Genomic DNA, 22,848 nt, shown 5'->3' with positions numbered 1-22,848 from the left:
TGTTCATATATTTACATACATATACAGGTGCATGACAATAAAAAAAAATTCTAAAAAGAATTGGCATATGCACTTGTCACTTTAGTTAATCAGCTACTTACATAAATACATACATACATACATATGTATGTATAAGCGCGCCTCTTCATTTCGAACCCAAAATCATTCAGACAATTCTTAGTTGAGGTAGGCAGCCAAAGTTCACGTCCCATGCATACACACAAGCACGCTAAAGTTCACGTCCCATGCATACACACATGCACATACACACACGCACATGTAATGGCAAATAGGCAAACAAATGCTTCTACAAGTGCTATTCCATAATTGTGACCATCGCATCGCATGCGACACACAATCAAATGTACATATATACATATGTATGTATGTATGTGAGCATTTCACAAGATCAACCAAATGCAAATGCGGGGACTTAAAATTGCTACAGGCAGCAAGAGCTTCGCACACAAGCATACCAATTCTCATAGTACATGTAGCAAGGGAGAGTGTGTGTGTGCATGCTCATCGCGGAAATATTTTCATTATGAGCATCAACGCTTTCATACCCTTTTTAGAAATTATCATGAAAAAGCTAGCATTTTGTATGAACGTGGCAAACGCTTTACAAATTTTGGTATACCCTTCACACAAACGGAAAGAGCTGGGATCGTCGCGAACAAAAATTGAAATTTTTGTTCGCGGCTGAGAGTGATGATTTCAGCGACCATAGAGAGCGAGAGAGAGGGACTGAGAGAGAGAGAGAGTAGGACAAATGGCACATAGCTGTGCTTCATACGGAATTGGGACCATTTCGGTTGAGCGCTCATAGCGCACTGTTTTTGACGTGCAGCATTTTCACTGCTTGAACCTCCAGCGACTGAGCCGAGCAAATACGAATAACAGTGGTCCCTCAACTTAACAGTGTCGAGGTGTAGAAAAATTTGTTCTACATGTCTAGTCTATGTGTTCTCTGGTCAGTGGTGTCGAACAGCGATTAGCAGCCGCTCTAGTGATGGCAATTTGAATGAAAACATCGAAGTGAATGTCCATTAATGTTTTCAAAATTAAGCCTCTATGTTGGATTGATACATCGGATTGAAAATTCTATGACCGATATTTTAAAACTTTCGCGTTCGATTATGAAACGAATATTTGTCTTTGACTTTTTAATTTCATCATTTATTTAACGCGGGAGAAATATTGCATGCTTTCATAGCAATCTTATATATTTCATTAAAATTAAACAGAATTATTATTTAAAAAAGAATTTTTGTCAATGGTCTGCAAAAAAAGAGGCTTAGTCGCTCAGCATACCTTTCTGGCCTAATATTTTAGTAGCCGCCGAAAACACATTTTCAGAAAATGCCATCAACAGTAAATTTTTTTTTTTTTTCATACCTTCCCAAAAACTAAAATGGTTGCTTTCAACTACATTCGCAGATATTTCGCAAAACATCGATGCCTCGCTCAACAGCGCTCGCTCGGTATCAGCGAAAACATCGGTAATAAAACATCAACAGCTTCACTATTGCAATTTATTTGTTAAACGACTTTTCTTATAAGATACACCAATTGCGATATTAGAAGTGGCATAATTTTAAAGTGACTTAAATTATTTGCACTGTTTGCTTACATTTTTAGGAACTCATTCCGCATCATCGTACAAAATAAACGCTATAAAAAGGCGACAAGATCAACATAGGACAAAACATTTAAAATGAAGTAACTTATTGACTAATTATTGCGCATGCGTTCGATTGGCTTCCTTGGCTGTATACGCAATCGTTTAGAGGAATTGGACGGCGACATTTGAGTGCAACTCGCGTTGTCCAGGGTTTGGGTTCGTTTGCGTTTTAAGCTCTGCATGTCGGCGTCGTCATGGGACTGAATTGTGCGCACCAATGAGCCAGCAATGGAGGCACAGCGTCTAATCAGGGAACCACAATTAGAATTCGCGTTGGAAGTAGACGGGATGTTTTCCTTATCGCCAGCGTTGCTGTTGGGATCCGGTCGCAGGGTCTGTGGCAGCCGCATAACAGATGAGACCAGGGACCAGAGACGTCCTTGCCGCTTCTTGTCGTTTTGTGTTGATGCGCTGTTTGGCAAGAAAATCTCGTCCTCGTCGTCACTGCCGATATCCTGGACGCAGCTGAAGGACTTTTGATGATGGCACACACGGAGTGGCGGACGAGCTCGTGGTCCTTGTGGTCGTGACATTTCAACCCGTTTTGTCTCTGCCATAAATTGACCGCTTAGCTGTCGCGGCACAATCTGCTGCCTACGTCGCTCACTCGTGCTGGGCCCAGCAGTCGGGCTGCCAGCAATGGCAGCCAACGGGCTGTCGCTTGGATTGGGGGTATAAAAGATTTCCTTTTCATCGGGCGTCGAGTTAGCCATTTGAGTTGCTTGCATATTTGGTTTCAGGGGCGTCTCAAACTTGATAAGCTTCTTGTTGATGATGGCGCCGGGCACGCTTGTTATGGGTGTTATCGGCGGCACCACCACGGGGCAGTCGACCTTGGCTGGCCGTAAGTTGGTGCTCAGCTCGGCAGTTGATGTGGACGAAGTGATTATCTCCACACTCTCACAGGAATTGTAAACTGTGCTCGTGGTGCTGGTGCCGGCAGCGGCGGCAATCAGTGAAACACTGTTCCCGGCATGCTGTGTGCGGGTTATGATAATCGACTCCCTTGTTAGCTTCTGAGCGGAGAGCAGTATCTGATAGGATTCTGGACTCTTTGAGTCCTGGCCATGGTTTTTGTCGCTGCCGCTACTGCTGCTATTGCTGTTGCTATTGCTGTTGCTGTTGGTATTGCTGTTGCTATCGCTATTCCCATTGCCGCTGGAGTCGTCGCTCTGCGTGCGTCGAACTACTGGGGATAGACGCAAGTCCAGTGGCATGGCGGCATTTGGTGACCTGTTGACCTCGTTCAAATCGAGCCGCATGCGTTGTTGCTCGGTTTGGCCAGGGAGCATGCCCACAGCGCCATGCTCCACGAAGGCCTTCTGTATGCTCTTGGACATAACTTGGCGCAAGGGCGTCACGGCACTCATCTTGCCACGACCACCGACCTTCCAGGTGCGCTGATGTTGCGGCGGCACTACATGGCTACTGTCTGGCGCCGCATTTGGCTCATCCAGAGCATAGCCGCTGTGATAAATGCTCGACACCTGGCCGCTCCCAACACTGGATGCGTTAAATGTTAACGGCTCTTTGGGCTTGGCGAACATTGTGTAGACCTGCAGTGGCGTTGATGTGGAGCGTATGACTTTGCCCTTGCTCTTATCATTGTGCACGCTGTCTGGCTGCGCACACACTTGTCCGATGCTGCGACGTTGTCCGGACAAGTTTACACTTTCTGACGACAGATTGCGTATGGATGAAACGCTGTCGCTTATGAATTCCTCATGAGTCAGGCGACCTTTGGCCTTCCAGCGTAGATTAAATAGTGATATGGGCGTTAAATTCAAATGCTGATGCGTTTCGTCCATCTCTTTAGCTACGTGGGGCGAAGTCTGTGTTGATATAGTATTGGCTGCCACAGTTGCCTTTTTCACCGTTACCTTCGAGGCCTCCGTGTCGTAGGTCGCATTCTGCGCCGTGCTGGCTGCGCTGCAATTCTGACCCAAGTCAACACATTTGCTAAACTCTTTCAAGTCATCGATCTTCGTGTAATGGCGCAAGCACTTGCGACAGCGCAGCGGCAGGTGCACACTCTCGATGTGGGCCAGCAGCTCGGCATACATTTCTTTGCGCAGCATAAGCGGCTTTTGTTCACATATCGGACAGAAGACATAGATGGTTGAGGTCTTTGCCTCAATGTCATTGCCAAGGCCAACCATCTTAGAATGCTGCTCTATGGGCTGGGTTACGGCAATGGCGTGAGCTTCGAATTGATGCTTTTGGCGGCACTTGCCGCAGCAAAAGATTCGCTTGCAAATATGGCACTTAACCTAAAATGATATATGTATGTAGATTTAAAACATAAACCAAATAACATTGGCAAATAATGTGTAATGTCCAACCTCATCGGAAAAACGCATTTTATTAATGAGATAATTAAATGAAACATGCGATCACAATTATAATCAACTTAACTTTTCCATGAACACTAAACTAATACACAGATATCAAATTACAACGGTTCTTTTGCGTACATATTTGCATGCATGAATTTAAGTAGAATGGTCAGCCTCTTAATCGATACACAATATCGATATTACAAATAGTTACTGTGGGAAATTATGGGGTAGTTATTTGGGACTTTCTAACGGATATTTTATATGTACACATTTTTTCAAATCTAACCTTCACATATATATACACATATGCAACTATGTATCCATACATATGTACATATGTGTTGCAAACATGGCTGCCTATGGTGGACAAATTTTAATTTTATAATTTTAAGCTAAATATGTACCTACATACATATGTATGCTTAAAAAAGACAGCTTCAAGTTAGGATTTTTATTTATTTTTTTTTTAAACTTCATTCTTTCTTTATTTAAATTCACTTTTTTTTAGTACAAACATTAAAAATACAATATGAATATATATGTATGTAGTTTAGGTTTTGGTTTTCTTTGAAAAAAAAAAAATGAAAAAAAAAAAATGTAATACAATCTGTAATACGATAAATTCAATATTTTTGGATGAATATTAATAAGAATATGTGTGTGAATATTAATAAGAATGAGTATTAATGGTATTAGAAAAAAGGGGCCTTAAGCTTAGCTGTTAATTCCCCTTTTCGGAGGGTTTGGCCAAAGAAATCATTTTCATTAAACGCCTATGCACGCCGTTGTCCATGTACATCGGGATGTCCGCAGCTATAAAACTCTTCAGGTCCTCGCCGTTCGAGTTGTAGATGTTTTCTACGAAAACTATATCATGAAAATCAAACTGAACATCGGCTGTATAAATGCGATGCTGATGGGCCGGAATATTAAAGAATTTATGGCGCACCAACTTAATGGCGTCAGCTGGCCAAAGGCGCTCCATGTTGAAGGGCGTTAGACCAGTGATGCGTAGGTCGTACGCTTCAAAGGGCACGTCTTTAAACTCTTCATTGCAGATCAGCAGCTCATCTTTAGTAACCATCAAATATTCAACGCCAGAATCCAGCTGCTTGACCTCGATGCGATCTGCAGATACCAATTGAGTTATGGCCACGCGTTGGTAGAGTTCGTTAATCTTCATCACGCATACATCGGCAATCTGGGGATTTGTGCACTGGGGAAGGTTTATGAGGCTTTCATAGTGCAAGTGAAGCCTATCGCCAAATTCTGAAACGGGAATGTTCTGGTAGTATTTGAGGAATCCTTTTTCAACTAGCCTCACAGCGGTCTTGGCCGGATTCACGCTCTGTTGGTTGGGTAACAAATAAATGAATTATAAGTATATACATATGTTGAAAATTACCCAATTGTTCACTTACTGACAACACGTAGAATTTGATTGTGCCCTTGGAAATAGGATCGCTGCGCGGCTGCGTTTCATAGTCAAACAAAAAATGCCGATATTGGCACGAGCGCCGTATGCAATTTCCATAGGACTTGAACATGTGACAGAGCGGCCTGTCCGAACGCGGCTGAAAGCCCTTGACATCGATTTGGCATTCAGTTAACATTGTCAGAATATTTTCGGGAGGATAGCGATTGTGCTTGAGCAAAAAATCACAAGTTAGCCAAGCCCGTTCAAGCTCATTAGGATGCATGACTACAACCGATGTGCCGGGGAATGTGCCAACTCCACATCGATAGTTGTTATAGAATAGCCTGTACTGACCCTTATAGAGTGGCCAGCTACTGTAACCGTAGTGAACCAAAAAGTCGATATACCCGCCATGACATTTAGCAATCGAATTCTCAGCGACAACGAGCACCGGGCACATACGATTCGTGCACCAGTTATTATAGAGCTCATCTGCTTGCTCATCGAATTGCTCAATAGCCGTGTTGTCGATGTTCTTGGAGCTGAGGTACTCGCTCAGTTCATTTATGTCTGTATATCCACTGCACACCAGCACTACGCGCCTCTTAATCATTTTCTTTTCGGCGAGAATTTGCACTATATCATTCCTATAGTTATTTGATACGATAAACTCAAAGTCAATTCCGGCAAACAAAGCCGCCTCCAGTTCGTCCTCGAACACGAGCAGAAGATCGGGCAATTCCTTTATCAGTGGCTTCATAAACATATCAATCCACAAACGTCCAACGATGAACAACTGGCTGTTGCCCTTCTTAAAAGACAGCGCGTCCAAGAGCCATTTTATTATCTTCTGACAATATATTCTGCCCCCACGCCAGATGCTATCGATGCCATCGAAGGTAACGCACTTTAAGGAATCCAGGTTAAAGATGCGATTTTTTTCGCTGTGGAGCAGATACAACTGCTGTAGATGCTCAACAGTGGTTATCAAAGCACCGCAGGGTTTTCTCATAGAAATGGCAGCCTCGTCAATAGAGTTGCGAGTGAGTGCTTTAACAACATGCTTCAAACGCACGCTCTCCGTGCCTGTCATGTCCGTACACAACTTTGCGATATCATCCCCTTGTTTCTCATCTTTGCAAAGTATTATGCAGTTGGGGCCGCAATCGAAATCATTCAGTAGACGTGGCGGTAACTTCACTAGAATGTGCTGACACACCGTGGGCAAGTAACTCCAGGTTTTGCCAGTATTTTCATTCCCAACTACGCACATGGAGCCACCAGAAGCTGCATGTGGCCAAACATATCGCTGTACGCGCTTTGCCCGCGTCTGTCCAATTTTCAGGCGACGCAGGCGTTCCTTCAAATATGAATCATAATGAGGCACATCATTCGCACTATAACAGGGAGACTGTGCAGTGCGACTCCAAGTAAATGTTTCATAATGGAGGTAAGTGTAAGGTCCTCTAGAACCTGTACAATCTAAGCCATCTAAACCATCTAAACCAGACAACATATTGACCTTTTCGATCTTACTCTGTGGAATTGTAGGATCAGGAGCTGTAGACTGTGTTTCACCTAACTTGGACAGCGTATCTGCTGTTCTTGCTTCATCTGAAACATGCGGCGCATTGACCTCTTTTATCCTAATCTTTGAAAATTCTGGATATAGCACAGTCTTCAGATTGCAGGTGAAGCGTGATATATATGAAAAGAAGTCCGATGAAGTTTGTATTTTCTGTGCGGCTCTTTCAGTCGGAATTGTTTGTTTTCGGGCGTCTGGGGTCTCAATTTTTCGCTCACCAGTTTTATGCTGTACCTGATTGTCGGATTTGGGTTTGATCACCAGCACCTTTGTCCCTTCAACAGCCTGGGGAATCAGCAGTTGCGACCGTTGTTGTAAGATATGCGGCAATTTCTGGGTGTAGTGCACCAGGAAGTTAACTTTTATATTGCCGGTCTTTGACAAATGCTTCAACATTCCATCGCTTACAACCATGACGGCGTTGATGAGCTATCAGAAAAAGAAGCACATTGATGTTTTGTGACATATGCGTATAATTTAAACCATTCGACTACTTACACCGTCGTTCCATAACAGAATACCTGAGTCAATCGCCTTGGAAGCCATATTTACCAAGAGGCAACCAATGCTGCGTTTGCCCAATTCTTTCAATACCTTTGTTGCCTGATTTTCTACATCACAGACAACCACAATGCGTGCAGTATTAAAATCTATAGTTCTGAGGCTTGTGGCCAAGAAATCAAGACCCGCATTTTCAGATGGTGGCATCACACAAGTATATTCTCCATCCTCACATATATTATTTAAGACGTGCTCATTTTCACTTAGATTTCCGTTCTCATTAATTAGTGCTGATAATGTAGCGTTGTCGAATGGTAGCTGTGCCTTATATTGATCAAGCTTGACAGTCGATTTAAAAGCTCTATATAAGATTGCCACCACGCCCACGCCCACGCCTACGCTACCAATTATTGGCTTTATCAAGCTGAATAACAAGTAACAACATAAATTTCAGTATGATCTGCTTAGGTTAAACTCTTTTGTCACTTTTAATATATATTTACCCAGAATTGGAGTCCGTATTCATAGCCGTAAAGAATAACCAGTACACGCGACAAGCAAGTCAAATGCCAAATTGAAAAAGTGCAAGCTAAGCAGTTATCGAAATGGCGCCGATAGAAATCCAGTGTTGGCAAACATATTTTTCTTGTACGGTATCAGTATGCTGTGACGGTATTAATATTTGACATTAATGACATACATGGATACAGAAAAAAACAAAATAATAATAATAATATATATTATAATTTTTAACAATACATTTTATATTCTATATTTAAATTTTCAAAATACTAATAATGTTGACTATTAAATAAATAAATAATAATATATAGACATAGAGATAATATATATGAGAACAGTCAAATTAATTTTAAATGTATTATGAAAGTGAAATGATATAGAATATAAATTTCTTGCTAAAAAATTATTTAGATACTATAGACTAATATAGATAGATATATATAATATAAATATATATTATAATAGATTATATATATCTATTAATATATCTATATATAATATATATATTTATATATCCTAACCTATCTATATTCTATATCTCGCTATCCTCATATTCTATATACATTTGTTTTTACATTTCTTTTTTACCCCCTCCCCACGCTTCTCTTCTCCGATAACCGATGGGCTACACCTCTTTTCGTATTGTAACGCTTTCATTGAAATACGGCTACACTTGGCTTAAAACTTCTGTAATGTATCGATGTTTTTATAAAATCGAATATTTGTATATCGATAGTTATTTCAACAGCTCTTGTCAAATTTTAGCTCGACCTGTCTGTCCATAATTTGTCTCCTTTCCGTTTCAACTTTTGCTGTGGTGACAGTCTAAAAATGGACGACATTAATAAAAGTTTTAATTTAAAAAAGCTGCCATTAGACGAACTAATGATAACAATTACTGATAAGGATGGCGTTATACGCGAAGTGCCAGCACTAGTAAGGATTTAAATTAATCCATAGCTAATAACGGCTATAAATCCTCGAATATTTACTACAGGACTCTCATTGGGTGGTACCTGATATGAAATTTAATAGTTATGTCTGCATGCTACGCAGCTTTGATGAGTTCAGATCAGGAGCCGAACTGGACGCGTGGCGTTACCATGCCATTAAGGTTGCGAAAGACTTCGAGTTCCTTCTTCAATTAAAGCATCATGAGTAAGTGCACCACACACAAACATATGCAGCTCCATCTATACATTTTGCACAGTTTTATATGTACCTTGACTATGAACATGCAAAATGTCTTTCTTAATACTGACCGTTTGATTCATTTTGAAATTTACGTCACTTCTGAGATCCAAAGGATGCATTATTTTCAGCCTTGTCTTGATTGTGTTTGTTACTAAGTCAGGTGCAAGTAGGTTTGGCTTAGTGGACATTCTGTCGGCATACTGTAATCAGCTTAAAGCTTTATTTTGGAGTACTTGAGCAGATCCCCACAATTGAATTATATATTTTCCTTTGCTGTATAGTAACAACGTACTATAGCTTCTTATCACCAATACTAAATTAAATTTACATCTACAGATTTTGGGCATATATGAAGTATAAGATATCGCCCATGGCCTGTCTTCTAGCATTTCTTCAGGGCTGCAATCCCTTCTACCGACCGAGAAGCAATGACACCGAGTCAAATGATGAACTCGTCAATGCCTTGGTGTTTTATGAGTTTATGATCAATCTGGCCGTGCGCGTGGTTATGCGTCTGCTTACGCCGAATGAATCGCCTACAGAATGGATGACACCGCAGCTTCACCGCAACCTATTGTATAATCACTTTTTGATGTCTGTGCCGTTGCTGTGCGATTTGGTTGTTGCATTGGGCGATGTCAGTGAACAGAATGTAAAAACGCTGCAAAATATATTTGATGCTGTGATGCGCATTCAGCCGGAAAGCTTCAAGCGCTTTAAGGATGGTTTGTCTTTCTATAAGGACGCATTTCTAAGCATGCAGATTCAGGTGGAGAACGAAGGAAGCAAAGATGTCGGTGGTGGCAGCCCCCTGGGTCCTAAAGTCGATACACCATACGACGATGCTGTGGAATTTGCCTTAGATTGTGCCCATACGCTACGTTTGCTCATTAAGTTTTGCCCTGCTCTACTTTCGATCTACGAGCAGCTCAAAATTGTACAAAGGTATAAAAGAAAGCGAGAGAGCAAAACAAAACAGACAGAAAGAACAAAAATTAGATATTATACTAACCTGTTTCCCACTTCTCCACAGCATTGCCAATTTCTACGATCTGACCATTCCAATGCTTAATAGAAATATCTGTCAGATTAAAGCAGAAGCCAAGTCCTTGCCCTGGTTAAACGAGGCGCGTCAACAATACTTGAACGTCGTGCACTACATAGCCAGTGCACAGGTGCAAGCTGGTCATGGGGAGCAGCTGGTGGAGATGCTGCAGGAATGCCTCTCGGCGCAGAGCTTCGTTGTGGACTTTCAGCGTCAATATCCAGTGGAGGTCTACATCAAGTTACTCATGAAGAAGTGGCCCAACCTGTGAGTGGTTTTGTGTTGAAAACTTGATGCGAATTCTCGTTTATATATATATTACCCACAGCAAAAACTACAATTTGGACTTTTTGATAAGCGGCTACCAGAAGGCGGTTAACAGCTGCCCCACCAGCACCCTCGCCGATGCATTGCTAGCCAATGGTCATAACTCTGATGATGAAGCCAACGCATCCAACTCACCTCTTGAGCCGCTTCGCGTGACAACGCCTGCAGTTGCTGAAAATGGAGCTATTCGCGACTTGGACTTGGAGGCATCCGCTGTGTTAGATGTGCTTCCGGACTTGGGAATGGGCTTCATTCGACGCGTACTCACTCGTTACGAGAACAGCGAGCAGGCGATTGCGGCCATATTGGATGAGAATTTGCCGCCCGACTTAACGAACGTGGATAAACAGGAGGTGTATATACCAGACGATCCGCAGGACGAAGCTTAACCCATTCAACTACTCAAAAGTATATTGAAATATGCTGCGGCACCTACTTCATCTGTTCAAAATGAAGGTTAAACTTAAAATTAAAGCCAACACAACACAACACAGCTACTGAAACTGATCAAAATAAAAACTAAAAATACTACAACACAGCTACTTAATCTGTTCAAAATAAACGATGAAATACAAATTGCTGCAATGAAAAAGCAGTACACGCCATAAAGCAGTTCAAATGTCAAATTGAAAAAGTTCACGCTAAGCAACTATCGCAATGGCGCCGATAGAGATTATTACAAATCCAGTGCTGGTAAACAATGCGGTATCACTATGCTGTGGCGGTTTTAATAACATTAATGACATGAAATATATGTATGTACATACAAGAAAGAACAAGTAAATAAATAAAAAAAAATAATTATTTCATAAACAAGTTTATTGTCAATAGATTTTATTTATTATAGATTATATTCACAATACTTTAAAAATAATTACGACTATCATAATAATTCTCAGGTAATTCACAATATAATAGTGGGTAGTTTTCTATAATCATTAAGTTTTTTTTATACATTTTTTAAATATATATATTTATATATAAAAATACCTAAAATCGACAATACATTTTCGTATTGGAAGCACTTTCAATTTAAATACGGCTACACTTGGCTTACAACTTCTGTAATGTATCGATATTGTTATTATCTGGAATATTTGTATATCGATTTGTATATTAAATTAGTAATGCACTTGTAAGCATTTAAATTAAGCCTATCCATAACTAATAACGGCTATAAATCCTCGAATATTTACTACAGGACTCTCATTGGCTGGTACCCGATAAGAAATTTAATGGTTATGTCTGCATGCTACGCAGCTTTGATGAGTTCAGATCGGGAGCCGAATTAGACGAGTGGCGTTACCTTGCTAGTAACGCTGCGAAAGACTTCGAGTTCCTTCTTCAATTAAAACATCATGAGTAAGTATAAGTAAGTAAGTAAGTGTTCTCTGGTTAGTGCTGATATTCTACTCACTCAACACTTCGTTAAGGCACACATACATATGTACATACACATGCACGTATTAGAACGCGCTCTGCTAACTGCGCAGTAAGCAGCGACTGCGCTTGGGCTGCGCTGCAGTGCGGGCAATATAATTCGAATTCCTAGACGTACGATCTTAATGAAACTTTCAGAACTTAATTATAATATTCAGATGTATGTACATTCTAAAGCATTCTCTAGTACTTGAAATACGTCTTTTACAAAAGTGACGGTGAGGGGGTGAATTTAGGGGTGGGGGGTAAATTATAGCAAAAATCAAAATTATATAAAATACACATAAGTCTACATTTAAAATTTGAAAGCCCTAGCTCTAAAGGTGTAGAAGATATAATTAAAAAACTAGCTTTCTACAAGGTTTTAAATCGATAGTAAAATATCGGGATTTGTTATCGATTTTTAGTGATAAGCTCGATATGCACGTACCTTGGAAAATCAAAATTTCTCTCTAGCTCTTATATCTTCTGAGATCTCGGCGTTCATACGGACAGACAGACGAACAGGGCCAAATCAACTCAGTTCGTCGCCCTGATCAAGAATATATATACTTTGTGGGGTCTGCCACGCCTCCTTCTGCCTGTTACATACTTTTAACAAAACCATTATACCCTGATTTCCCATTTTCAATGGGTTCAGGGTATAAAAATGAAAACGAGGTACAAATAACACTTGAAGAAAACGGATTTATTTAAAATTATATCAATAAAAAAAGGCAAAAAAACAAAAAAAAAATGTTGAAAACAAATATTAAAGCTTTTTGTTTTGCATTCAATTAGAAGATAGCTGCTGCTGATGCTCTCTATAGAGGACATTGAGTGCTCGCATTTTGGCACTGTGGCCACTCTGCTGGTATGTGCCATAGTTGGCGCGGACGAACTCTTTGTAGGGCGTTACCAGGTGATCAGTGAAGGATAGGTTATAGATGTCGTCGATACAGGACTCTACGATTACCTCGAACTGGCAGTAGAAGCAACGCAGCTGCGGCGCCTCATCTTCGAACTTGACGCGCCCGAAGGAGCGGGCGCGGCATAGAAGACAGGTGTACTTGTAGCTGGCATTGCAATCCACTATTTCTGGCAGCTCAGGCATCAGCGATTTGGCGCGATAAGCCCTGAAGAAGGTAATGAATATTATTTGTAATGATTATCATTATTTATTGTCTGATCTCCAATTGGACATTTACCATTTGCGACAGTTGTCGCCATGCCCTGTCTCGCCGTGGTACTGAAAGGCAGCTGCATGGCACATCCCGTGGAGTAGCTCCTTCACCACCATTCCGGGCTGCTTGATATTCTGCCATAGGATAATGCGCGATCTGCGCTGCCCACCAGATTCGATGCGATGCTCGATGCTGCTGAGTGAATTCATGCAGCTCCTCCACACGATTTCGGGACGCAGGCCACAGTGGAAGATTTGGTGGTTGAGTATATGGAATAGGATCTTAGCCAGATGCTCCTTGCATGCACCAAAGTCCCGCTTTCGATAGTTCACAGCGAGCGGATGACACATAGTCAAAGGCGTAGTCGCTGCAAAGATCGTATCATTATATTTATATTATATTTATCAGCTTCACTATTGACTCACAGCGCAGCGAATCCACAAAGTTATATTGGGTCACCTGGGGCTTAATCATACTGGCAATCTTCTTGTGGTGTTGACAGGTGAGCGCACGCTGCTCCTCGCTGGGTAAGCCGCTCAAGTCGATGGGCTCCTTGATATGGTCGGGCGTTTTGCTCTCAAAATAGATGGCATTGACGCGCTGCACCGTGTCCTCCATGAGAAGTATCTTCATTTCATTGGTTAAGTTAGAGCCGAGGGCTCTTATACGAGCTGGCTCCGGATTGCGTTTATCCGGCACTGTGGGCGTACTTTGGGGTTGGACGCTGGCATTGGAGGACGGATCATCCATATGATTGTCCTCGTACTCAAAGTTAGCCATGGGATTGTAGAGGCGGCGCCGCCGGGGAACAAGGCCCAAAAACTTTTGTAGACGTATCTTCAGCTCACTATCGGACTCGACTGCCTCATCAGTCGTTGGCTCGCTCGTAACAATAGCAACTGGTCGACTCAGATCCAAATAGATGAACGCATCTGATTCAGGCAATGAGCAGCTGTCGCGCGTGGAGATGCGTCGCCGTTTGCGCGCTGGCTCACTGTCATTATCTTGAACATATTCTTCGTAATCGTCGTCGTCATCCTCGAGCTCATTATCGCCAATATCAGGATCATCGGTATCATCTATCATCATATTATCAAATTTATAAGTTAAGATCTTGTCGAGGTAGTCGTCGTGCTTGCGTTTAATAGGCTTGCTTACAAATTTATCCATAATGCAAGAATATTCTGCAACAATTTATTTTAATTTTGAGTTTGATTTTGATTTTGGTTTTGAGTTTGATTTTGAGTTTGATTTGATTTGACATTAGGCCATGTTACAACTTACTAGGACCATTGATATTGCTGTCACTTTCTGTTTCTGGTATGGTTTCTGTCTCCGAATATTCCCACTGATCTACCTCTAATACTGATTCAGTTGATGATGCGTTAGTATCTGATGACCAAAATATGCTCACATCTGACGAGGCACTTGAGGAATCAACAACAATCACGTCCGAGCTCATATCCATGTCGTCACTGTTGTCCATTTCACCTGCTGTTTGGGGCGTTCTGCACGGAAGATCGTCGTGAGTGTCGAACTCGTCGTTAGACGAACTAATGATAACAACTACTGATAAGGATGGCGTTATACGCGAAGTGCCCGCACTAGTAAGGATTTAAATTAATCCATAGCTAATAACGGCTATAAATCCTCGAATATTTACTACAGGACTCTCATTGGGTGGTACCTGATATGAAATTTAATAGTTATGTCTGCATGCTACGCAGCTTTGATGAGTTCAGATCAGGAGCCGAACTGGACGCGTGGCGTTACCATGCCATTAAGGTTGCGAAAGACTTCGAGTTCCTTCTTCAATTAAAGCATCATGAGTAAGTGCACCACACACAAACATATGCAGCTCCATCTATACATTTTGCACAGTTTTATATGTACCTTGACTATGAACATGCAAAATGTCTTTCTTAATACTGACCGTTTGATTCATTTTGAAATTTACGTCACTTCTGAGATCCAAAGGATGCATTATTTTCAGCCTTGTCTTGATTGTGTTTGTTACTAAGTCAGGTGCAAGTAGGTTTGGCTTAGTGGACATTCTGTCGGCATACCGTAATCAGCTTAAAGCTTTATTTTGGAGTACTTGAGCAGATCCCCAAAATCTATATATATAAATGAGAGTTGTGAAAAGTGTTTCTACACTTATAGCTCGAGATCTGCTGGACCAATTTTCATAGTTTTTGATTTGTTGAATTTGTATCCGCTACAAGTAGGATAGTAGATCTTAAAAATACTGAAAAAATTTCACGAATACTTGAAAAACTTGGATTTTCCCTAAAGATTCAAATTTCCATTGATACCCAATAGGCTTGATAACAGTGACAGTTTTCGGTCCTGCTCTCATGTTATAATAGTATAGAGGTAAATAAACAAATGTATTCAGTCAGTCTACGGCACAGCCTCAGGCGAACCTGACTATTCATAAAAACAAGTAAGAAAACTCTAGTCGAGACTGCTCGACTAGGAGATACCCTGAACCCTCCAATCTGATATTCTACTCACTCTACACTTCGTTTAGGCGCACATACATACACATGCACGTATTAGAACGCGCTCTGCTAACTGCGCAGTAAGCGGCGACTGCGCTTGGGCTGCGCTGCAGTGCGGGCAGTATCAAACGAATTTATTTGTTGAATAATTGAATTCCTAGACGTCCAATCTTAATGAAACTTTCAGAACTTAATTATAATGTAATGTAATTCAGATGTATGTACATTCCAAAGCAGAAGTCTCTAGTACTTGAAATACGCCTTTTACAAGTGAGGTGAGGGTGAGGGGTCGAATTTAGGGGTGGGGGGTAAATTTGAACAAAACCCGAAATTGTCTAAAATGTATCTTAATATACATTTAAAATTTAGAAGCTCTAGCTCTAAAGGTGTAGAAGATATAATTAAATAACCAGCTTTCGATAAGGTTTTTAATCGATAGTAAAATATCGGAAGCAGTTATCGATTTTTAGTGATAAACTTGATATGCGCGTGATATACACGGACCTAGGAAAAAAATTTCAAGTCTCTAGCTCTTATATCTTCTGAGATCGACGCGTTCATACATACAGACGGACGGACGGACAGACAGACGGACAGGGCCAAATCGACTCAGCTTGTCGCCCTGATCAAGAATATATATACTTTGTAGAGTTCGCCACGCCTCCTTCTGCCTGTTACATACTTTTAACAAAACCATTATACCCTGATTTCCCATTTTCAATGGGTACAGGGTATAACAAGTAAGAAAGCTCTAGTCGAGACTGCTCGACTACGAGATCCCCTGAACCCTACAAGCAACTGATATTTCAATAATAATTAGCACCCACACACGCACTCATGCAAACAAATACACGCACACACACACTCACATATACAGGCGATTGCGCTTGGGTTGCGCTGCAGTGTTGGCAATATTAGGAGAACTTATTTGTTGAATAATTTAATTTCTAGACGTACGATCGTAATGAAACTTTCAGAACGTATTCATATTGTTTAAATGTATGTGTATACCGAAGCACAAGTCTCTAGTATTTGATATACGACTTTTGCAAAGATTAGGGTGAGGGGGTGGATTTGGGGGTGGGGGGTAAATTTTAACAAAAACCGAAATTGTATGACATGCGTCTTAATATACATTTTTAATTTGGAGACTCTAGCTTGAAAGATGTAGGAGATATAATTATTTAAGTGATATTCGATAAGGTTTTTTATCGATAAAAAGTATCGGAATGAGTTATCGTTTTTTAGTGATAAACTCGATATCCGCGTGATATATACGGACATTTTAAAAAAAAGTTGAAGTCTCTAGCTCTTGTATCTTCTGAAATCGACGCGTTCAAACATACGGACAGACGGACGGACGGACGGACGGACGGACGGACGGACAGACAGACGGACATGGCTAAATCGACTCAGCTCGTCGCCCTGATCAAGAATATATATACTTTGTGGGGTCTGCCACGCCTCCTTCTGCCTGTTACATACATTTCAACAAAACCATTATACCCTGATTTCCCATTTTCAATGGGTTCAGGGTATAAAAATAATACGCGTGCATCCAGAAGCTAAATATCTCGAAAGTTCAGGTATTTATATTACTATTAATAACAAGTAAGAAAGCTCTAGTCGAGACTGCTCGACTACGAGATCCCCTGAACCCTTCGAGCAACTGAGCACACACACACGCATACAAACAAACACACGCACACACACACACGCACACGCATATACAGGCGATTGCGCTTGGGTTGCGCTGCAGTGTTGGCGATATTATGAGAACTTATTTCTGGAATAATTTAATTTCTAGACGTACGATCGTAATTAAACTTTCAGAACGTAATCATGATGTATAAACGTATGTGTATACCGAAGCTCAAGTCTCTAGTATTTGATATACGACTTCTACAAAGATGAGGGTGAGGGGGTGGATATAGAGGCGGGGGGGTAAATTTTAACAAAAACCGAAATTGTATAAAATACGTCTTAATATATATTTAAAATTTGGACACTCTAGCTATAATGATGTAGGAGATATAATTTTTTAACTGACATTCGATAAGGTTTTTTATCGATAAAAAAATATCGGAATGAGTTATCGTTTTTTAGTCATAAACTCGATATGCGCGCGATATATATGGACATTTAAAAAAAAAGTTGAAGTCTCTAGCTCTTATATCTTCTGAGATCGACGCGTTCATACATACGGACAGGCGGACGGACGGACGGACGGACGGACAGACAGACAGACGGACAGGGCCAAATCGACTCAGCTCGTCGCCCTGATCAAGAATATATATAGTTTGTGGGGTCTGCCACGCCTCCTTCTGCCTGTTACATACATTTCAACAAAACCATTATACCCTGATTTCCCATTTTCAATGGGTTCAGGGTATAAAAATAATACGCGTGCATCCAGAAGCTAAATATCTCGAAAGTTCAGGTATTTATATTACTATTAATAAAAATGCTGCGTCCTAGAAGATCTAATCTTTCCCGGCGGACCCATGATGTAATTAGGCAACGGAATAACGCGAGTCAATGATCTGACGAAGAACGAGAAATCGCCCGAGAAAGGCGCCGCGTTAGTACCCAGCAGAGAAGGGCCTTAATTCGTGCTCCTCAAAGAGAGGCAGCCCGTGAAACGGCAATAAGAAATGGTTCAAAGCATCAAATCTGTGGCGATCTGTAACCAAACTTCAACTGTCTGTAAATATGAGAGTTGCATTGTTGAACGATCTATCTGCTGATGATTTCTCGAAGCAATTGCTGAGTATCGGTAATGGCCGTATTTCTGTTGACGAATCGAGTGGCTTGATTTCATTTCCTCAAAATTTTTGCGATTTCGTCTCATTAAAAGATGAGCTTATCAACAAAGTATTTCCGAATATCATTGCTTTCCACAAAAATACTAAATCGGGCAATATTAGCGGCTAAAAATAAAGATGTGGATGACTTAATTTTATAATTCAAAATAAAATCGTTGGTGCTCTGTATTTATTCAAATCTATCGACTGAGTAACAAACGAAGACGAAGACACTAATCATCCAACTGAATTTGTGAGCTCCTTGGATGTGCCTGGCTTACCACCGGACAATTCACAACTGAAGGTTGGCTCGGTAGCTATCAGGCTTTGAAATTTAAGCCAACCAAAACTGTGCAATGGAACGCGTTTGGTGATAAGAAAACTGATGAGCAATGCGATTCACGCGTCGATACTCAAAGGAAAATTTAAAGATGAGGAAGTTCATATTCCTAGGATTCCGATGATCCCAACAGATATGCCCTTTGAGCTTAAACGAGTTCAATTTCCGATTCGTCTTGCCTTCGCCATGACGATCAACAAATCACAGGGCCTATCGTTGACTATTTGTGGCCTCAATCTAGAAAATGCGTGTTTTTCTCATGGTCAGTTGCATGCTCACGTGTTGGCAAACCATCCGCATTATTTGTTCTTGCATCTGACCAAAAAACAAAGAATGTCGTTAAAAACAAGGTGCTTGAATGAAAACCCGATTAATTAAGACTCGGACGAGGAACTGGAGGGTGCACCAAAGGGCCAGGGCCAGACATAGGAAACATCACGCAATTGCAGCCTGAAGGAAGCACACGAATCCTTGCGCGCTAATCACGATCGCAGGTCCGATGCAGCACCTTAAGCGCAGCTGAGGCATGAAACCCTAATTCATTCAAATATTATAGTACATAACTCACAACTCATGAAACCCATTAACCCATTCAACTACTCAAAAGTATATTGATATATGCTGCGGCACCTACTTCATCTGAAGGTTAAAATTAAAATTAAAGCCAACACAACACAACACAGCTACTGAAACTGATCAAAATAAAAACTAAAAATACTACAACACAGCTACTTAATCTGTTCAAAATAAACGATGAAATACAAATTGCTGCAATGAAAAAGCAGTACACGCCATAAAGCAGTTCAAATGTCAAATTGAAAAAGTTCACGCTAAGCAACTATCGCAATGGCGCTGATAGAGATTATTACAAATCCAGTGCTGGTAAACAATGCGGTATCACTATGCTGTGGCGGTTTTAATAACATTAATGACATGAAATATATGTATGTACATACAAGAAAGAACAAGTAAATAAATAAAAAAAAATAATTATTTCATAAACAAGTTTATTGTCAATAGATTTTATATATTATAGATTATATTCACAATACTTTAAAAATAATTACGACTATCATAATAATTCTCAGGTAATTCTCAATATAATAGTGGGTAGTTTTCTATAATCCTTAAGTTTTTTTTATACATTTCTTAAAAATATATATATAAATATAAAAATACCTAAAATCGACAATACATTTTCGTATTGGAAGCACTTACAATTTAAATACGGCTACACTTGGCTTTCAACTTCTGTAATGTATCGATATTGTTATTATCTGGAATATTTGTATATCGATTTGTATATTAAATTAGTACTCGGCCTGTCTGTCTATAATTTGTCTCCTTTCCATTTCAACTTTTACTGTGATGACAGCCTAGAAAATGGACGACATTAATAATAACTTTAATCCAAATAATCTGCCATTAGACGAACTAATGATAACAATTGTTGGTAACGATGGCGTCATACGAGAAGTGCCTGCACTTGTAAGCATTTAAATTAAGCCTATCCATAACTTATAACGGCTATAAATCCTCGAATATTTACTACAGGACTCTCATTGGCTGGTACCCGATAAGAAATTTAATGGTTATGTCTGCATGCTACGCAGCTTTGATGAGTTCAGATCGGGAGCCGAATTAGACGAGTGGCGTTACCTTGCCAGTAACGTTGCGAAAGACTTCGAGTTCCTTCTTCAATTAAAGCATCATGAGTAAGTATACCTTAGGTGTGTGTGTACCTTATCGCTTTGTTTGGAGTATTTTATCATTATTATGAGTTATTGCAATAGATCCCCTCAATTGCATTACATATTTTCCTTTTGCTGTATAGTGACAACGTACTTTTACTATCCAGTCGAGTATTTTTCCATCCATACTAAATTAAATTTACATCTACAGATTCTGGTCTTGTATGGTGTATGATCAATCGCCCATGGCCTGTCTTCTAGCATTTCTTCAGGGCTGCAATCCCTTCTACCGACCGAGAAGCAATGACACCGAGTCAAATGATGAACTCGTTAATGCCTTGGCGTTTTATGAGCATATGCTCAATCTGGCTGTGCGCGTGGTTATGCGTCTGCTTACGTCGAATGAATCGCCTACAGAATGGATAACACCGCAGCTTCACCGCAACCTATTGTATAATCACTTTTTGATGTCTGTACCGTTGCTGTGCGATTTGGTTGTTGCATTGGGCGATGTCAGTGAACAGAATGTGAAAACGCTGCAAAATATATTTGATGCTGTGGTGAGCATTCAGCCAGACTACAAAAACGACTTGAAGGAAGGTTTATCCTTCTATGAGGATGCATTTCTAAGCATGCAGATTCAGGTGGAAAACGAGGGCTGCGAAGGTGCCGGTGGTGGCACCCCTTTGGATCCTAATGCCGATACACCATACGACGATGTTGTGGTATTTGCCTTAGATTGTGCCCATACGCTACGTTTGCTCATTAAGTTTTACCCTGCTCTGCTTTCGGTCTGCGAGCAGCTCAAAATTGTACAAAGGTATAAAAGAAAGGGAGAGAGCAAAACAAAACAGACAGAAAGAACAAAAATGAGATATTATACTGACCTGTTTCCCACTTCTCCACAGCATTGCCAATTTCTACGATCTGACCATTCCAATGCTAAATAGAAATATCTATCAGATTAAAGCAGAAGCCAAGTCCTTGCCCTGGTTGAACGAGGCGCGTCAACAATACTTGAACGTCGTGCACTACATAGCCAGTGCACAGGTGCAAGCTGGTCATGGCGAGCAGCTGGTGGAGATGCTGCAGGAATGCCTCTCGGCGCAGAGCTTCGTTGTGGACTTTCAGCGTCAATATCCAGTGGAGGTCTACATCAAGTTACTCATGAAGAAGTGGCCCAACCTGTGAGTGGTTTTGTGTTCAAAACTTGATGCGAATTCTCGTTTATATATATATTATCCACAGCAAAAACTTCAATTTGGACTTTTTGATAAGCGGCTACCAGAAGGCGGTTAACAGCTGCCCCACCAGCACCCTCGCCGATGCATTGCTAGCCAATGGTCATAACTCTGATGATGAAGCTAACGCATGCAACTCACCTGTTGAGCCGCTCCGCGTGACAACGCCTGCAGTTGCTGAAAATGGAGCTGTTCGCGACTTGGACTTGGAGGCATCCGCTGTGTTAGATGTGCTTCCGGACTTGGGAATGGGCTTCATTCGACGCGTACTCACTCGTTACGAGAACAGCGAGCAGGCGATTGCGGCCATATTGGATGAGAATTTGCCGCCCGACTTAGCGAACGTGGATAAACAGGAGGTGTATATACCAGACGATCCGCAGGACAAATTGCAAAGCCAAATTGGTGTACGCCACTACAATGTGCACGATGGTGACAAGTACGACGTGCTCACCACGGACAACCCGCAGTGCATCATTAAGAAGGGCAAGGGGCTACCTGGCGGGCCGCGCAGCGCAGAGCAGTTGTTGGACGACAAGCGCGACATTGGGCTAATGAAGCAGCGCTATGAGCAGTATTCCATGGTAGAGGAGACACCACTCGAACGTGGCGACGACGAGTACGATGACGAGTACGACGACAGCTATGAGGCATTGAACGATGGCCAGGCACCGCCGCTGAGTTTGTTGCGCGAAAAACTACAGCAGGCATCAGCGGCAGCTGCTAACATTGCCTTCGAAGCCCCAGACGCTGACGAGGATAACCAATACGCTGAGGCTAGCGACGATGATAATATGAATGCGACTAAGCGTGACGACTTCTGTGAGAACCCAGAGGTGGTACGCGCACGCTATCAGCAGCGCCAAATGGCCAAGTACGGACCGCGTGCCAAGGTCGAACTGGTGGGCGCACCAAAGGGCCAGGGCCAGACACAGGAAACTTTACGCAATCGCAGTCAGAAGGAAGCACATAAATCCTCGCGCGCCAATCACAATCGCAAGTCCGGCGCAGCCTTCAAGCGCAGCAGGGGCATGATACCTTAACTCATTCA

The 22,848-nt window shown here is 41.3% G+C and overlaps 6 protein-coding genes across 6 annotated transcripts in view; 2 read left to right on the top strand and 4 right to left on the bottom strand.

Moving 5' to 3' along the window:
• Positions 1 to 22,848, bottom strand: part of LOC108656685 (serine protease SP24D) — a 97,352-nt gene that overhangs the window by 23,427 nt on the left and 51,077 nt on the right. The gene's annotated exons all lie outside the window — the stretch shown is intronic.
• Positions 1,522 to 4,186, bottom strand: fs(1)Ya (female sterile (1) Young arrest). The gene is made up of 2 exons (XM_030390486.2): positions 4,027 to 4,186; positions 1,522 to 3,954 (listed from the first exon to the last, which is right to left on the bottom strand). The coding sequence occupies exons 1-2, from the start codon at positions 4,042 to 4,044 to the stop codon at positions 1,735 to 1,737; spliced, it is 2,238 nt and encodes a 745-aa protein (XP_030246346.1). The 5' UTR covers positions 4,045 to 4,186; the 3' UTR covers positions 1,522 to 1,734.
• Positions 4,499 to 8,122, bottom strand: fs(1)Yb (female sterile (1) Yb). The gene is made up of 4 exons (XM_030390485.2): positions 8,030 to 8,122; positions 7,524 to 7,950; positions 5,445 to 7,454; positions 4,499 to 5,371 (listed from the first exon to the last, which is right to left on the bottom strand). Exons 1-4 carry the CDS (start codon positions 8,050 to 8,052, stop codon positions 4,745 to 4,747), a joined length of 3,087 nt encoding a protein of 1,028 aa, XP_030246345.1. The 5' UTR covers positions 8,053 to 8,122; the 3' UTR covers positions 4,499 to 4,744.
• LOC149090747 (activating signal cointegrator 1 complex subunit 2-like) lies at positions 8,786 to 11,088 on the top strand. The gene is made up of 5 exons (XM_089265027.1): positions 8,786 to 8,984; positions 9,046 to 9,206; positions 9,579 to 10,187; positions 10,276 to 10,554; positions 10,616 to 11,088. Exons 1-5 carry the CDS (start codon positions 8,880 to 8,882, stop codon positions 11,001 to 11,003), a joined length of 1,542 nt encoding a protein of 513 aa, XP_089121153.1. The 5' UTR covers positions 8,786 to 8,879; the 3' UTR covers positions 11,004 to 11,088.
• On the bottom strand, positions 12,722 to 14,402 carry LOC149090746 (uncharacterized). Its single transcript, XM_089265028.1, has 3 exons — positions 13,643 to 14,402; positions 13,242 to 13,584; positions 12,722 to 13,169 (listed from the first exon to the last, which is right to left on the bottom strand). Exons 1-3 carry the CDS (start codon positions 14,385 to 14,387, stop codon positions 12,827 to 12,829), a joined length of 1,431 nt encoding a protein of 476 aa, XP_089121154.1. The 5' UTR covers positions 14,388 to 14,402; the 3' UTR covers positions 12,722 to 12,826.
• Positions 20,156 to 22,842, top strand: LOC149090745 (activating signal cointegrator 1 complex subunit 2). The gene is made up of 5 exons (XM_089265024.1): positions 20,156 to 20,353; positions 20,420 to 20,580; positions 20,768 to 21,376; positions 21,465 to 21,743; positions 21,805 to 22,842. Exons 1-5 carry the CDS (start codon positions 20,249 to 20,251, stop codon positions 22,838 to 22,840), a joined length of 2,190 nt encoding a protein of 729 aa, XP_089121150.1. The 5' UTR covers positions 20,156 to 20,248; the 3' UTR covers positions 22,841 to 22,842.

This window comes from Drosophila navojoa, chromosome X (assembly GCF_054131105.1).
Source record: "Drosophila navojoa isolate 15081-1374.11 chromosome X, UAZ_NAV_1.0, whole genome shotgun sequence".
Lineage (NCBI taxonomy): Eukaryota > Metazoa > Arthropoda > Insecta > Diptera > Drosophilidae > Drosophila > Drosophila navojoa.
Note: the sequence above shows the minus strand (reverse complement) of the source record. Positions and strands in the feature narration are given on the sequence as shown.

Coding starts and splice junctions, on each gene's coding strand:
- LOC149090747 (XM_089265027.1), top strand. CDS start 8,880: ATGGACGACATTAATAAAAGTTTTAATTTAAAAAAGCTGCCATTAGAC. Junction 8,985..9,045: donor TACGCGAAGTGCCAGCACTA/GTAAGGATTTAA, acceptor TATTTACTACAG/GACTCTCATTGGGTGGTACC. Junction 10,188..10,275: donor CAGCTCAAAATTGTACAAAG/GTATAAAAGAAA, acceptor ACTTCTCCACAG/CATTGCCAATTTCTACGATC.
- LOC149090746 (XM_089265028.1), bottom strand. CDS start 14,387: ATGGATAAATTTGTAAGCAAGCCTATTAAACGCAAGCACGACGACTAC. Junction 13,585..13,642: donor CTTTGTGGATTCGCTGCGCT/GTGAGTCAATAG, acceptor CGATCTTTGCAG/CGACTACGCCTTTGACTATG. Junction 13,170..13,241: donor GGCGACAACTGTCGCAAATG/GTAAATGTCCAA, acceptor TACCTTCTTCAG/GGCTTATCGCGCCAAATCGC.
- LOC149090745 (XM_089265024.1), top strand. CDS start 20,249: ATGGACGACATTAATAATAACTTTAATCCAAATAATCTGCCATTAGAC. Junction 20,581..20,767: donor CTTCAATTAAAGCATCATGA/GTAAGTATACCT, acceptor TTACATCTACAG/ATTCTGGTCTTGTATGGTGT. Junction 21,377..21,464: donor CAGCTCAAAATTGTACAAAG/GTATAAAAGAAA, acceptor ACTTCTCCACAG/CATTGCCAATTTCTACGATC.